Raw genomic sequence first — 17,007 nt, forward strand, 5'->3', positions numbered from 1 at the left:
TGTACCTTATGTAACGTTTTAGGATGAGATATAAAACAACTGTCTCAAAAACACAGTCTGTTATCATTGCACCAAAATGCATCCGTTTCCCATAAATTGCATCTGGGTACAATAAAAATGGACACAATTTAGATTTTGTGCCCACCGAAATGTCATAGCTCAAAGTGGAGCATTTTCCACAATCTTTATAGTTAGGGTCAGGACCAAGCATTCCGCATCTGCCTCAGTAAAGCCTAGAAGCTCCCTCTAACAACCTGCCTTAGTCCCCATCTCAGAATGCCGCAGTGTGACAGTATACTATTGCACCATCCATTATCTTCTTTTCATTTGTTCATGGGATGTGGGTATTGCTCACAAGGCTAACAGTTATTACCCATCCATAATTGCCCTCGAGAAGGTGCCCTTGAATGAGCTGCCTCCCAAAATGGGACTATGCCCCCACGCCGGCGTAAAAACGCTGGTGTTTTACTCTAGAGATTCCTGCAAAAAAGTGCAGCAAATTCAATGCCCTGCAGAGGGCTAGCAGGGACCCGGAGTAGTTCATGCAGCTTGAGCTGTGGATAAGGGCCCTGCACTTCCAGTTTTAAGTCTGCGCATGCGCACGGCGGCGGCCTCCAGCAGTGTGATCCCCCACAGTGCAGACTTTGTTTGCACTGAGTGCTGAATTTGGTGCATTTGAGTGCAATAGTGAGAGTTTGGTGACCGAGGGAGTGCTGAATTTGGTGCATTTGAGTGCGATAGTGAGAGTTTGGTGACCGAGGGAGTTAGGTCAGGAGGGAGTAAGGTGCTCCTTTCATTTTGTTTCCGACATTTCCGCAAAGAGTGCGAAGAGAGCCAGGAGTTCACAGGAAGTGTAGCTGACTGGGAGCAGGGTCGGAGGGTGGAGATCTAGTTAGTCCACACAGCAGCTATATTCTGTCAGGTAAGAGGGGATGGAGGCTAGGCCAGTTACATGCTCCTCCTGTAGGATGTGGGTGGTGAGGGATACCACCGGTGTCCCCACTGACTATACCTGCGGGAAGTGCACCCAACTTCAGCTCCTCAAAGACCGTGTTAGGGAACTGGAGCTGAAGCTGGATGAACTTCGGATCATCTGGGAGGCAGAGGGGGTGATTGAGAAGAGTCACAAGGAGGTAACCACACCCAAGGTACAGGACAAGAATAGCTGGGTTACAGTCAGGGGGGGAAAAAAACAAACAGGCAGAAAGTGCAGGGATCCCTCGTGGCCGTTCCCCTTCAAAACAAGTATACCGTTTTGGATGCTGTTGGGGGGGGATGACCTACCGGGGGAAGGCCCTAGCGGCCAGGTCTCTGGCACCGAGTCTGGCTCTGGGGCTCAGAAGGGAAGGGGGGAGAATAGAAAAGCAATAGTTGTAGGAGATTCAATGGTTAGGGGAATAGATAGGAGATTCTGTGGTCGCGAGCGAGACTCCCAGAAGGTATGTTGCCTCCCGGGTGCCAGGGCCAGGGATGTCTCGGATCGTGTCTTCAGGATCCTTAAGGGGGAGGGGGAGCAGCCAGAAGTCGTGGTGCACATTGGTACCAACGACATAGGTAGGAAAAGGGGTGTGGAGGTAATAAACAAGTTTAGTGAGTTAGGCTGGAAGTTAAAAGCCAGGACAGACAGAGTTGTCATCTCTGGTTTGTTGCCGGTGCCACGTGATAGCAAGGCTAGGAATAGGGAGAGAGTGCAGTTGAACACGTGGCTGCAGGAATGGTGTAGGAGGGAGGGCTTCAGGTATTTGGATAATTGGAGCGCATTCTGGGGAAGGTGGGACCTGTACAAGCAGGACGGGTTGCATCTGAACTAGAGGAGCACCAATATCCTGGGAGGGAGGTTTTCTAGTACTCTTCGGGAGGGTTTAAACTAATTTGGCAGGGGAATGGGAACCGGATTTGTAGTCCAGCAACTAAGGTAGCCGATATTCAGGACGCCAAAGCGTGTAATGAGGCAGTGGGGAAGGGAACACTGACAAAGGAGAGTACTTGCAGGCACGGAGATGGGTTGAAGTGTGTATACTTCAACGCAAGAAGCATCAGGAATAAGGTGGGTGGACTTAAGGCATGGATCGGCACTTGGGACTACGATGTGGTGGCCATCACGGAGACTTGGATAGAAGAGGGGCAGAAATGGTTGTTGGAGGTCCCTGGTTATAGATGTTTCAATAAGATTAGGGAGGGTGGTAAAAGAGGTGGGGGGGGGTGGCTTTATTAATTAGAGATAGTATAACAGCTGCAGAAAGGCAGTTCGAGGAGTATCACCCTATTGAGGTAGTATGGGTTGAAGTCAGAAATAGGAAAGGAGCAGTCACCTTGTTAGGAGTTTTCTATAGGCCCCCCAATAGTAGCAGAGATGTGTAGGAACAGATTGGGAAACAGATTTTGGAAAGGTGCAGAAGTCATAGGGTAGTAGTCATGGGCGACTTTAACTTCCCAAATATTGAGTGGAAACTCTTTAGATCAAATAGTTTGGATGGGGTGGTGTTTGTGCAGTGTGTCCAGGAAGCTTTTCTAACACAGTATGTAGATTGTCCGACCAGAGGAGGGGCAATATTGGATTTAGTACTGGGTAATGAGCCAGGGCAAGTGATAGATTTGTTAGTGGGGGAGCATTTTGGAGATAGTGACCACAATTCTGTGACTTTCACTTTAGTAATGGAGAGGGATAGGTACGTGCAACAGGGCAAGGTTTACAATTGGGGGAAGGGTAAATACGATGTTGTCAGACAAGAATTGAAGTGCATAAGTTGGGAACATAGGCTGGCAGGGAAGGACACAAGTGAAATGTGGAACTCATTCAAGGAACAGGTGCTACGTGTCCTTGATATGTATGTCCCTGTCAGGCAGGGAAGAGATGGTCGAGTGAGGGAACCATGGTTGACAAGAGAGGTTGAATGTCTTGTTAAGAGGAAAAAGGTGACTTATGTAAGGCTGAGGAAACAAGGTTCAGACAGGGCATTGGATGGATACAAGATAGCCAGGAGGGAACTGAAGAAAGGGATTAGGAGAGCTAAGAGAGGGCATGAACAATCTTTGGCGGGTAGGATCAAGGAAAACCCCAAGGCCTTTTACACATATGTGAGAAATATGAGAATGACTAGAGCGAGGGTAGGTCCGATCAAGGACAGTAGCGGGAGATTGTGTATTGAGTCTGAAGAGATAGGAGAGGTCTTGAACGAGTACTTTTCTTCTGTATTTACAAATGAGAGGGGCGATATTGTTGGAGAGGACAGTGTGAAACAGATTGGTAAGCTCGAGGAAATACTTGTTAGGAAGGAAGATGTGTTGGGCGTTTTGAAAAGCTTGAGGATAGACAAGTCCCCCAGGCCTGACGGGATATATCCAAGGATTCTATGGGAAGCAAGAGATGAAATTGCAGAGCCGTTGGCAATGATCTTTTCGTCCTCACTGTCAACAGGGGTGGTACCAGGGGATTGGAGAGTGGCGAATGTCGTGCCCCTGTTCAAAAAAGGAACTAGGGATAACCCTGGGAATTACAGGCCAGTTAGTCTTACTTCGGTGGTAGGCAAAGTAATGGAAAGGGTACTGAAGGATAGGATTTCTGAGCATCTGGAAAGACACTGCTTGATTAGGGATAGTCAGCACGGATTTGTGAGGGGTAGATCTTGCCTTACAAATCTTATTGAATTCTTTGAGGAGGTGACCAAGCATGTGGATGAAGGTAAAGCAGTGGATGTAGTGTACATGGATTTTAGTAAGGCATTTGATAAAGTTCCCCATGGTAGGCTTCTGCACAAAGTAAGGAGGCATGGGATAGTGGGAAATTTGGCCAGTTGGATAACGAACTGGCTAACCGATAGAAGTCAGAGAGTGGTGGTGGATGGCAAATATTCAGCCTGGATCCCAGTTACCAGTGGCGTACCGCAGGGATCATTCTGGGTCCTCTGCTGTTTGTGATTTTCATTAATGACTTGGATGAGGGAGTTGAAGGGTGGGTCAGTAAATTTGCAGACGATACGAAGATTGGTGGAGTTGTGGATAGTAAGGAGGGCTGTTGTCGGCTGCAAAGAGACATAGATAGGATGCAGAGCTGGGCTGAGAAGTGGCAGATGGAGTTTAACCCTGAAAAGTGTGAGGTTGTCCATTTTGGAAGGACAAATATGAATGCGGAATACAGGGTTAACGGTAGAGTTCTTGGCAATGTGGAGGAGCAGAGAGATCTTGGGGTCTATGTTCATACATCTTTAAAAGTTGCCACTCAAGTGGATAGAGCTGTGAAGAAGGCCTATGGTGTGCTCGCGTTCATTAACAGAGGGATTGAATTTAAGAGCCGTGAGGTGATGATGCAGCTGTACAAAACTTTGGTAAGGCCACATTTGGAGTACTGTGTACAGTTCTGGTCGCCTCATTTTAGGAAGGATGTGGAAGCGTTGGAAAAGGTGCAAAGAAGATTTACCAGGACGTTGCCTGGAATGGAGAGTAGGTCTTACGAGGAATGGTTGAGGGTGCTACGCCTTTTCTCATTAGAACGGAGAAGGATGAGGGGCGACTTGATAGAGGTTTATAAGATGATCAGGGGAATAGATAGAGTAGACAGTCAGAGACTTTTTCCCCGGGTGGAACAAACCATTACAAGGGGACATAAATTTAAGGTGAAAGGTGGAAGATATAGGAGGGATATCAGAGGTAGGTTCTTTACCCAGAGAGTAGTGGGGGCATGGAATGCACTGCCTGTGGAAGTAGTTGAGTCGGAAACATTAGGGACCTTCAAGCAGCTATTGGATAGGTACATGGATTACGGTAAAATGATATAGTGTAGATTTATTTGTTCTCAAGGGCAGCACGGTAGCATTGTGGATAGCACAATTGCTTCACAGCTCCAGGGTCCCAGGTTCGATTCCGGCTTGGGTCACTGTCTGTGCGGAGTCTGCACGTCCTCCCCGTGTCTGCGTGGGTTTCCTCCGGGTGCTCCGGTTTCGTCCCACAGTCCAAAGATGTGCGGGTTAGGTGAATTGGCCAATGATAAATTGCCCTTAATGTCCAAATTGCCCTTGGTGTTGGGTGGGGGTGTCGAGTTTGGGTAGGGTGCTCTTTCCAAGAGCTGGTGCAGACTCAAAGGGGCGAATGGCCTCCTTCTGCACTGTAAATTCAATGATAACCTATGATTAATCTAGGACAAAGGTTCGGCACAACATCGTGGGCCGAAGGGCCTGTTCTGTGCTGTATTTTCTATGTACTATGTACTATGTCTCCCCTCAGCATTTTCCTGGGCCTTCTAGATTACTAGTCTATTGACATGGCCACTATGCCATCACTTTCCTCAGCTGGGATGAATTATAGTTTATATACCTTATACCCCAGTGTTAGTAGGTGCTAAATTCGGGGCTATGCTTTGTTCCCCATGAGAAGCACTTGACTCTTTTCAGATTGGGCCTTTATAGTCTGCACAGAGGGAAGACTTTGGTGTAATAATTGGTCTCTGTGGCACTGGTCCTTCAGACTTAAGACACAAAGAAGACCAACCCAGCAGAGCAATGGTCTACACCCAATCTGTGCCGGCATCGGTCCCAACGCCAAATATGTGGGTCCATTTGTTTTGACAACTGCAACAGGCATTCAGGGTGTCCACCTGAAACAGCTATTAGGCCCCTGGGACAGCTTAATGAATGGGCCTAACTCCCATGGAAGAAAATTGAGCCGTGAACAGAACAAATGTTTTTTTATCTTGAACATCGGAACATTAAGCTGGGTGGCAGTGTGTGCTGTGAGGAGGATGCAAGGAGGCTGCAGGGCGACTTGGACAGGCTGGCTGAGTGGGCAAATACTTGGCAAATGCAATATAATGTGGGTAAATGTGAGGTTATCCACTGGTGGCAAAAACAGGAAGGCAGATTATTATCTGAACGGTGGATGTTGAGGAAAAAGGGAAATGCAACAAGATCTGGGTGTGATGGTGGAACAGTCGCTGAAGGTCGGCATGCAGGTACAGCAGGCAGGGAGGAAAGCTAATGGCATGCTGGCCTTCATAGCGAGAGCATTTGAGCATAGGAGCAGGGATGTCTTGCTGCAGTTATACAGGACCTTGGTGAGGCCACATCTTGAGTATTGTGAGCAGTTTTGGTCTCCTAGTTTGAGGAAGGACATTCTTGCTATTGAGGGTGTCCAGCGAAGATTCATCAGACTAATTCCCGGGATGGCAGGACTGACATAGGAAGAAAGACTGGATTGACTGGGCTTGTACTTATTGGAGTTTAGAAGAATGAGAGGGGATCTCATAGAAACATATAAAATCCTGATGGGACTGGACAGGCTGGATGTGGGAAGAATGTTACCGATGTAGGGGACTTCCAGAGCTAGTGGTCACAGCCTAAGAATAAGGGGCAAGCCATTCAGGACTGAGATGAGGAAGAACTTCTTCTCTCAGAGACAGTTGTGTACTTGTGGAATTCTCTACCACAGGAAGCTGTTGGGGCCAGTTTGTTGGATATATTCAAGAGGGAGCTGGACATGGCCCTTGCGGCTAAAGGGATCAAAGGGTGTGGAGAACATAGAACATACAGTGCAGAAGGAGGCCATTCGGCCCATCGAGTCTGCACCGACCCACTTAAGCCCTCACTTCCACCCTATCCCCGTAACGCAACCCAATAAACCCTCCTCCTAACCTTTTCGGACAGGGCAATTTATCATGGCCAATCCACCTAACCTGCACGTCTTTGGACGGTGGGAGGAAACCGGAGCACCCGGAGGAAACCCACGCAGACACGGGGAGGACGTCCAGACTTCGCACAGTGACCCAGCGGGGAATCGAACCTGGGACCCTGGCCCTGTGAAGCCATAGTGCTATCCACTTGTGCTACCGTGCTGCCCGAGAGAAGGTGATAGTGGGATTCCGAATTTGCATGATCAGCCATGATCATATTGAATGGTGGTGCAGGCTCGAAAGGCCGAATGGCCGACTCCTGCACCTTTTTTCTATGTTTCTATTCCCCCAAGTTGCACTTAACACCTGCTGGCTCAGGTTTCTTTACCCCCCACCCCAATCCCCACAACCTATCCCAAACCCCACCCTGCTACTGCCTCAGCAGCGCAGGCTAATATTTGTATTCCACCACCATTTATATAGGTAGCACTAACCCCCGTCCCACTCCCAAGACTTAACTAAGGGCCACTTAAATGCAGAGTACCTCTGGGGGCACAACAGGTGACAACCAGGAATATTTCCGCCTGGCTTTAGGCCCCTCAATTCCGGCATGAGATTGTCAAAAAATACCCCACCTGGTTCACTCATGTCCTCCTTACCCAGGCTGCCTACATGTTGACCCTTGGCCGCCCCCTGAAATGGCCCAGCAGGCCACTCAGTTCAAGGGAAATTAAGGATGGACCACGAATGGTGGCCTTGTCAGTGATGCCCACATCCCGGGAAAGAATAAAGAAACAAAAAAGTGCCTGGAGCTCGGATCAGGAGCAAAGGAATGTGCGAGGGGATGTTCATGTGATGGTGAAAGGGGCAAAAGTGGCGGGTGCCCTTTGGCTTTTAAAAGAAAGGTAATTAGATTTAGATGAGGAGAACGTTGTGCGATGTGGAGATGCAGAGGGATTTGGGCATGAGACATTAATAGCAGTATCTCAAATGTAGAAGGGCATACAACAGAACAGTGGTTAGCACTGCTGCCTCACAGCACCGGGGTCCCGGGTTCAATTCCGGCCTCGGGTGACTGTGCGGAGTCTGCCCACAGAGAACAGTGGAACAGGCACAAAAGTGGTCGACTCTTAATATTCCTATTGCCTGTCGCGCTCCGTGCCTCGCCCCAACCCTTCCCGCAACCCCCAAAGCAGATCTTACTCACCACCAGCGCCAGGACAAGGCTACGCACGCGCTCCCCAATCTCCGGCGAGATGTCGTTGCCAAACTGTTGCAGGGTGGTCAGGAAACGCTTCAACTTGCTGAGCTGGCGGGCACCGCAGGTGGCAGGCAACTGCTGGCTGGCGAGGGAGGACGAAGGACCATTGGTGAATCGCTGTGGTGGGGACGGCATACCGTTCAGGGCAGGTGGAGAGTGACCAACGCCATTCGGCACTGCAGCAAGGGTGGGGGAAAAGACAGAAAGCTCAAACCTGTTAAGATTCGCATTTCCATTTGGGCTTTTAACTTAACCCTTCAAAAGAATAGCAAAATGGTTCAGCACTTTGATGTCTCAGTCGGCGAGAGAAAAGACTTGCATGGATTTGCCACCCTTCGCCATCTCAAGAGGACTGTAAACTTGGATCGCGGAACGGTTGCAGCACGAAAGGACACGATTCGGCCTGCCCTCTCTCTCTGGGCTAGTTCTCCGAAGGGGCAATACACCCAAGTGCCACTTCCTCCCCCTTTTCACCAACCTGGTCAGCTCCGGGTGTAGGCCACCTACCCATCAGCTTGAGCGCCATTTCTGTGGCACCTGAGCTTTGGAGGCAGAGAGGTTCTTCGTAACTTGAAATTTCACTCCAACAACAGCTGGAGTGCTGGGTTCAATTCTGAGCACCATACTTTGGGAAAGATCACGAGGCCTTAACGAGAGAAATTTACTGGAATGGGACCAAGGATGAGGGACTTTAGACTGGAGAAACTGGTTCTGCTTGGGGCACAGAAGATTAAGAGGAGATTTGATAGATCTGCTGGTTAGGTGAATTGGGACATTCTGAATTCTCCCTCTGTGTACTCGAACAGGCGCCGGAGTGTGGCGACTAGGGGATTTTCACAGTAACTTCATTGCATTGTTAATGTAAGCCTACTTGTGACACTAATAAAGATTATTATTATAACTTGCTTTTATTAGCTACGGCAAAGAATACAAGAGCAGGGAGGTCATGCTGGAACCGTATAAGACGCTTGTTAGGCCACAGCTGGAGTATTGCGTGCAGTACTGGTCACCACATTATCGGAAGGATGTGATTGCACAGGAGAGGGTGCACAGGAGATTTACCAGGATGCAGCCTGGGTAGAGGGTCTGAGCTATCAGGAAGGATTGAATAGGCTACGGGCAGCACGGTGACGCAGTGGTTAGCACTGCTGCCTCAGAGCGCCGAGGTCCCAGGTTCAATCCCGGCCCTGAGTCACTGTCCGTATGGAGTTTGCACATTCTCCCCATGTCTGCATGGGTTTCACCCCCACAACCCAAAGATATGCAGGTTAGGTGGATTGGCCACGCTAAATTGCCCCTTTATTGGAAAAAATTAATTGGGTACTGTAAATTTTTTTTAAAAGATTGAATAGGCTGGGGCTGTTTTCCCTGAAGCAACAACAGTTGAGACCGGACCTGATAAAGGTGTATAAAATAATGAGGGGCATGGATATGGTGGATAGGAAGGCACTCTTTCCATTAGTAGAGGGGCCAATAACTAGGGGGTATAGATTTACGGTATCAAGTCGAAGGACAGAGGGGAGTGGAGAACCTTTTTTGCCCAGAGGCTGGTGGGAATGTGGAACTCACTGCCCAAGTTGATGGTTGAGTCAGAAACTCTCGTAACATTTAAAAAGTATTTAGATAATCACTTGCGCTGCTGTAACCTTCAGGGCTACGGGCCAAACGCTGGAACGTGGGATTAGTGCAGTCAGATCTTTGTTAACCTGCATTACACGATGGGCCGAATGGCCTCCTCCTGGGCTGTACACATCCATTAATCTACTTGAAGGTAATTGGGAAAGAGTAGGGGAATGGGACTAGTGGACAGCTCTACCAAAGAGTCACCACAGACTTGATGGGCCGAATGGCCTCCTTCTGTGCTATCCCAATGTACGATCACAGTCTCTGTGTTCCTGGTTCAGGCATGGAGACAAAATATTCGTCAGGATTCCCACAACTGTCCTTGCAGAAACCTTGGGAGACATCAGAATCTCAAATTCTCACTCAATAGCAATGGCAAGTTTTTAATGAGACGATATTAAAGCAGCACGGTAGCATTGTGGATAGCACAATTGCTTCACAGCTCCAGGGTCCCAGGTTCGATTCCGGCTTGGGTCACTGTCTGTGCGGAGTCTGCACATCCTCCCAGTGTGTGCGTGGGTTTCCTCCGGGTGCTCCGGTTTCCTCCCACAGTCCAAAGATGTGCAGGTTAGGTGGATTGGCCATGATAAATTGCCCTTAGTGTCCAAAATTGCCCTTAGCGTTGGGTGGGGTTGCTGGGTTATGGGGATAGGGTGGAGGTGTGGACCTTGGGTAGGGTGCTCTTTCCAAGAGCCGGTGAAGACTCGATGGGCCGAATGGCCTCCTTCTGCACTGTAAATTCTATGATAATCTATGATAAGTTATGAGGGAGAGAAAGTAACTACTTAAACAGAAGATATCTTGAGCCCAATTGAGGTTTTCAAGATTATTTAAGGGAGTAGATAAAACAAAATGACCCACATATAAAATGGATAACTTAAAATGAAGAGTAGGAATGGTGGAACTATTTCCTTCAGGGCTGCCAACCCTCCAGAATTGGCCTGGGTTCAGATCAATCCCCAGGAGGCTGCTGCGGAGCAACAGAAGCACAGCAAAAGGCCATTCAGCCCCTCCAGCCTGTTCCTCCATTCAGTGAGATCATGGCGGATGTGTGACCTAACTTCACCATCCCGTAATCCCTTTGGCTAAGAAAAGTCTATCAATCACGGATTCGAATTTAACAATTGATTCAGCACCATTCCGTGTTCGCGGAGAAGAGCTCCAAATGGAGGGCCACCATCACAGTCAGCATATTGGTCAGCAATGTTGAAAAGGAGGAGAAAAAAACCCCGGGCAGCACGGTAGCATAGTGGTTAGCACAGTTGCTTCACAGCTCCAGGGTCCCAGGTTCGATTCCTGGCTTGGGTTACTGTCTGCGCGGAGTCTGCACATCCTCCCCGTGTCTGCGTGAGTTTGCTCCGGGTGCTCTGGTTTCCTCCCACAGTCCAAAGACGTGCTGGTTCGGTGGATTGGCCATGATAAATTGCCCCTTAGTGTCCAAAAGGTTAGGTGGGGTTATGGGGTGAGGGTGGCAGATATGGGGCTTAAGTAGGGTGCTCATTCTAAGGGCCGATGCAGACTCGATGGGCTGAATGGCCTCCTTCTGCACTGTACATTCTATGATTCTATAAACCAAAAAGAAACCTCGGGCGAAATTCTCCCCAAACGGCGCGATGTCCGCCGACTGGCACCCAAAACGGCGCCAATCAGAGGGGCATCGCGCCGCCCCAAAGGTGCGGAATGCTCCGCACCTTTGGGGGCCGAGCCCCAACATTGAGGGGCTAGGCCGACGCCGGAGGAATTTCCGCCCCGCCAGCTGGCGGAAACGGCCTTTGTTGCCCCGCCAGCTGGCGCAGAAATGACATCTCGGGCGGCGCATGCGCGGGAGCGTCAGCGGCCGCTGACAGTTTCCCAAGCATGCGCAGTGGAGGGAGTCTCTTCCGCCTCCGCCATGGTGGAGACCGTGGCGGAGGCGGAAGGGAAAGAGTGCCCCCACGGCACAGGCCCGCCCACGGATCAGTGGGCCCCGATCGCGGGCCAGATCGCCCCGCGCCCCCCCCCCCAGGACCCCGGAGCCCGCCCACGCCGCCTTGTCCCGCCGTTTAAAAGGTGGTTTAATCCACGCCGGTGGGACAGGCAATTTATCGGCGGGACTTCGGCCCATCCGGGCCGGAGAATCCAGCGGGGGGGGCCCGCCAACCGGCGCGGCCCGATTCCCGCCCCCGCCGAATATCCGGTACCGGAGACTTCGGCAACCGGCGGGGGCGGGATTCACGGCAGCCCCCGGCGATTCTCCAACCCGGCGGGGGGTCGGAGAATGACGCCCCTCGTCTGTGACTGTTCCTTAACCAGGAAAACATATACCCTGGAGTGAATGAAGGGGGATTTTGCCAAATTGGGTTTAAATGTTGGATGGAATTCTTTTCCCGCTAGCAGTGCACCCCCGCCCGCAGGTTTCCTGGTGATGTGGGGTGGCTACAATGGGAAATCCCATATGTTCTTATAGGGATTCGGGGATATGGTGTACGGGCCGGAGAGTGGAGCTGAGTCCACAAAGATCAGCCATGATCTCATTAAATGGCGGAGCAGGCTCGAGGGGCCAGATGGCCTACTCCTGTTCCTAGTTCTTATGACAAGAGGTGAGAAAGTAGAATCCCACCACCAGTGAACATCGACCGCCGAGAAACACACGGCCGACCGACTCCAGAATCCCGCCCATTGTCGATTATGGAGACAATTCAACACCGGAACTGCAAATTGGCCACAAGTTATGAAGATTTGCTCTTGCTAACTCTTCGGAGATCACTGCCGTATCGATTTGAACCTGTTCTGTCTTAACAAGTGTTTGAACAAAGCACGCGGATTAACAACGTAAAGGTCGACAGATTCCAGAGCAGCTTTCAAGTTACGTTGCTAAGACGCTGGCCGTAACAAATGAAACCTACGTGATGTTGGGATGAAGGACGTCGGTCGTGGGGCCCCTTGGTTCCCTAAGGGCGGTGGAGGCATGGTCGGTGGGGTGCCCCTGGATTGTGCCTTCACGTCCACTGGTGACCCAGGCATGGCGGAACACTTCTTTTCTACGTTGACTGTTTAAAAACAGAACAAAAGATTGTTTTTTTTTTCCATAGCATGCCACTTCAAGCATCAACATTTTAAATGGGAAGACCACAGAGACACCAAAGATCAGTTTGACCCATCCAGTTATTCTCTTTACCCCTCCCTCTGGATAAAAATTAATTTCGCCTGAAGGCATTCATTCTTCCCGGAACTATGAATCAATGGTACCAGTCACCTTCATCTGGTGTGACTGATGGCTATTTGACTTCAGGAAGCATCAAAGAAAGCCTGATCCTGTCCATACTTGGCATCCACACACATCCTGCTCCACACTGCTGGATGCAGTAGTAACCCGGGCTGATGTCCCTCTTTCAGGGAAGCGGGGCCCCCAGGGTTCACATCCTCACTGCTCCACTCAACTGAGATGAACTCTTCGAGTGAAGATCATGGGGTGCACGTCGAAACGTTCTTGGGCATTATGGCTCAGGCAAAGTAAGTCTGTGGATTTTGTTGATGTCCCACTCCAGGGACCGGAGCACAAAATCTAGGCTGATGCCCCAGTGAAGTGCCGGGGTCAGCACATCACTGTCAGAGATGTCATCTTTTGGCTGACATTGTAAATCCAGGGAACAATCTCCCTTCTCAAGTGGATGTAAAAGATTCAGGCATGGAGCAGTTGGGCCAAACGGCCTCCTCCTCTGCTGGAAGTGGCATGTTTTGATACTATTTTGAAAAAAGCACAAGGGAACTATCCCTGGTATCCCGCCCGATATTAATTTCTCAACCCACTAATCGCCAAAAGAGATTAAGTGGTCATTGTGACTTTGGCGACTGTATGCAAGTTAGCTGCCCAATTTCCCACTCAACAACAGCAAGTCAAAAAGTGTGTCATTGGATGTAAAGCACTCAGGACTTCCTGAAGTTGTGAAAGGCACCTCATAAACACAAGTGTTTTTTTTAAAAACTGATGTAACAGGGGATAGGATGCAATAATCAGGGAAAAGCCCTGAAGTAACAGTATCATTGGGTTGGTTGTTACAAATACTGTCAGTGACCCCTGCGCAATGTCGGGGTAAAGGAGGCAGTTCTGGGCTCACCTCGGCTCCCGGAAGGTGATGGAGACAGGGACTGTACCAACGTGGAAGGGCCTTGCTCTGTTTTACTGGGTATCGAGCACCGGAATGTGGCATGTTTCAAAACTCCACTCGGAAATGATTCTCCAGTTTTAGTCTGACTAGGACGCCAACAAGGACTTGCATTTATATTGCACGTTTAAAGTAGTAACACATCATGCTTTTCAGAATCATCAGGAAACAAAGGTTGACACCGAGCCACTTCAGGACATATTTTTATTCGTTCGTGGGATGTGTGCGTCACTGGGTGGGCCAGCACTTATTGCCCAACCCTAATTGCCACCTTGCCGTGTGTCTGGAGTCGCATGTAGGTCAGGCCGGGTCAGGGTGGCAGATTTCCTTTCCCAAAGGGCATGAGTGAACCAGATGTTTTTTTTTTTAAAAAACAACCGACAATGGTTTCATGACCATCATTCGACTTTTAATTCCAGATTTTTATTGAATTAAAATTTCAACATCTACCCGGGTGGGATTTGAACCCAAGTCTCCTGAGTCGCTGGATTACTAGCCCAGTGACAATACCACCATGCCATTGCCTCCCCGAAAGCTTATCATGAAATGTTATGAAGGAGGAAAGCGAGGTGGAGAAGCAGAGATTAGGGGTAGAATTTCAGAGCGAGAGCCCAGGCTACCAAAGATGGCAGAATTAAAACTGTGGCAAAATTGAAAGAGCACAGGGATTTCAAGAGGGTTGTAAGGAAGGGAGGCACGGTGGCGCAGTGGTTAGCACTGCTGCCTCACGGCGCCGAGGACCCAGGTTCGATCCCGGGTCACTGTCCGGGTGGTGTTTGCACATTCTCCCAGTGTCTGCGTGGGTCTCACCCCCACAACCCAAAAGATGTGCAGGGTAGGTGGATTGGCCACGCTAAATTACCCCCCAATTGGAAAAAAAAAGAATCGGATACTCTAAATTCACATAACAAAAAGAGGGTTGTAAATCCAAAGGAGATTAACGAGTCGGGGAGAGGTGAGGCAACGGGCGGATTTGAAAGCAAGGAGGAGAATTTTAAAACTGGAGGCATGGCTGGGCAGGAAAGCCAACGCAAGTCAGCGAGCACAGTGGTGATGGGTGAACAGGGCGTGGCGCGAGATAGGCTGTGGCAGCAGGGTAAATGGCAGGCTGGCCAAGGGGCTATTGGAATGGTCAAGTCAAGAGGTCATAATGGCATTGTGGAAGGTTCGACAGCAGATGAGCCACATTGGAGGAATGGGGAAAGGAGAAGGCAAAGGACCTCCCAACACTGATGGACTTAGCTTCCGTTTCATTCACTTCTTTTGATGTCTAGCATTGCGAGTGCTATGGTCAATGTGAAAATTGAATGACATTCAATTTTATTCCTCCAAAATACTTTCGGATGGTATACTGCGGTAATTGGCGCTACATAAATGCAGGTTATTGTTACTGCTTCGTTCACGAACAATTTCTCTTTTTAAACTGCGGGTTGACTGGGGTGCGACTTAATCTTAAAGCACCGCATGGACCTTCCCTTCAAATCGAATATCCCCCCCGTTTGAAAATATTGGTTATAAAGAGCTCATCTCATCTTTAATGTACGCCAGCTGCTGCCAACTGAAAATGAGGAAAATCATTTTTTTCCCCCCCTGAGCTACGAGAGCAGGAATATTGAAAATTTGCTTAATGCAGTTTAAATTTCTCTGGCGGATTCCTCGGGGCCTCAGAGGCCATTCCTGTGATGGATGACAGTAATCTGCGAGGGACTCATTACTTATTCCGTTTGTGGGCACCGCATGTGAAAACGTGTGGAACGAGTCCAGGGACTCCCCCGACATCAAACCAGCTCCCGCTGACTGACGGCAGCTCAGGTTCAATCCTTTATTACATTGCTGAGGGAAGGAAGGCAGAATCAAATCGATAAAGAGAGAGAGATTCCTCGCTCGGCTCTTAATTAGAAAGTTGGGGAGGTGTCATCAAACCAGGGAGAATAGGGAGCTTTTCTTTGTTCAAGGTGAGAGACATAAATGTTGAATTGAATTCAGATTGTATTGGGTATCATTCCAGGTGATTTTCACAGTAACTTCATTGCATTGTATGCAAGCCTACTTGTGACACTAATAAAGGTGATTATTATTAAATATATTTTCTAAACCAAATCAAGTAACACTCAGGGCAGGGGCATAACATCCACATAAACAATTGCTTGGCAGACAGAATTTGAATCTTGTTGAAAAGATGCTGCAGAAGCTTTTTGTCGTGCGCGCATTAGGACAAACACAAGAATGTCAAATTTCAAAATGTCACAACAATTTATACTACAGGAGAAGAGGGTGCTGATTGGTTGGCAAGTCTACTCTGATTGGCCAATTGGAGGAATCAACAGGGATAGGCTTTCCAAGCTCCCGGGTAATTTTTTGTAAGTCCTAATTCCAATTGTTGCAGAGATCGCAATACCTTGGCCAATCAGAGGGGATTGACTCCTGTTTAGCTCCAGCCTGCAATTCTCATTGGACTGAGGTACTGAACTCTTGTCCATGCATGAACGTGGGCTCTATGTTACTGGTTTCCTGGTTTAACATCAACACCACCATCACATCGCTTTCCTCTTTCTTCCGCTTCTCCTCTCTCTCCCTCTCCCTCTCTCCGCTCCACCAACTCTCCCTCTCCTCCACCTCCACCCACAAGCATGCGCACACATACATGAACACACGCACACATGAATTTGGGCACTTTCTGAGACATTGTATGTCCTGGGACACGTTACCTCATCTTGGTGCAGTAACCTGGGGAACGGGGTGTGTCTGGCTGCTCTTGTACACTGGTTGTTTATGAGATCAGTAATCCAGAAACCTGATTCAATAATCCCGAGAAAGTGAGTTCAAATCGCACTGAGGAAATGTTCAAATTTGAATTCAACGCAAAGCATCCGGTTATAAAACAAACGGCGGTAGCAGCAAAAGTGACAATGAAGCTCGTCGTAAACACCCGTCCTCTTGGCGGAAGAAATGGTCATCTTAACCAGTCTGGGCCTATATCACACTGGCGGCATTCCCTGGTCCCGCTGGCAGCGCATTCCCACCGTGGGTTTCCCGGTGACCTGGGGGTGGCTTCAGTGGAAATCGCCATCGACAGGGGCGGGACCAGGGAATCCCGCCACCAGTGAAACCCGGCCGCCTCCCGTCACCGAGCAACTCAGCACGGTAGCATAGTGGATAGCACTATTGCTTCACAATTCCAGGGTCCCAGGTTCGATTCCCGGCTTGGGTCACTGTCTGTGCGGAGTCTGCATGTTCTCCCAGTGTGTGCGTGGGTTTCCTCCGGGTGCTCCGGTTTCCTCCCACAGTCCAAAGACGTGCAGGTGAAATGAAATGAAAAATCGCTTATTGTCACAAGTAGGCTTCAATGAAGTTACTGTGAAAAGCCCCTAGTCGCC

The 17,007-nt window shown here is 49.4% G+C and overlaps 1 protein-coding gene across 4 annotated transcripts in view; it reads right to left on the reverse strand.

Annotated features, from left to right (window-relative positions):
* LOC140428579 (protein CBFA2T2-like) overlaps nucleotides 1-17,007 on the reverse strand; it is a 181,102-nt gene that overhangs the window by 39,736 nt on the left and 124,359 nt on the right. For all 4 annotated transcript variants that reach the window (XM_072515213.1, XM_072515212.1, XM_072515211.1 and 1 more), the window contains 2 exons: nucleotides 12,371-12,514; nucleotides 7,809-8,038 (listed from right to left, as the gene is read on the reverse strand). In XM_072515213.1, coding sequence (XP_072371314.1) covers nucleotides 7,809-8,038; nucleotides 12,371-12,514 — 374 coding nt within the window. The remainder of the gene's footprint in view (nucleotides 1-7,808; nucleotides 8,039-12,370; nucleotides 12,515-17,007) is intronic.

The sequence above is a fragment of the Scyliorhinus torazame genome, chromosome 8 (genome assembly GCF_047496885.1).
Source record: "Scyliorhinus torazame isolate Kashiwa2021f chromosome 8, sScyTor2.1, whole genome shotgun sequence".
Taxonomy (NCBI): Eukaryota; Metazoa; Chordata; class Chondrichthyes; order Carcharhiniformes; family Scyliorhinidae; genus Scyliorhinus; species Scyliorhinus torazame.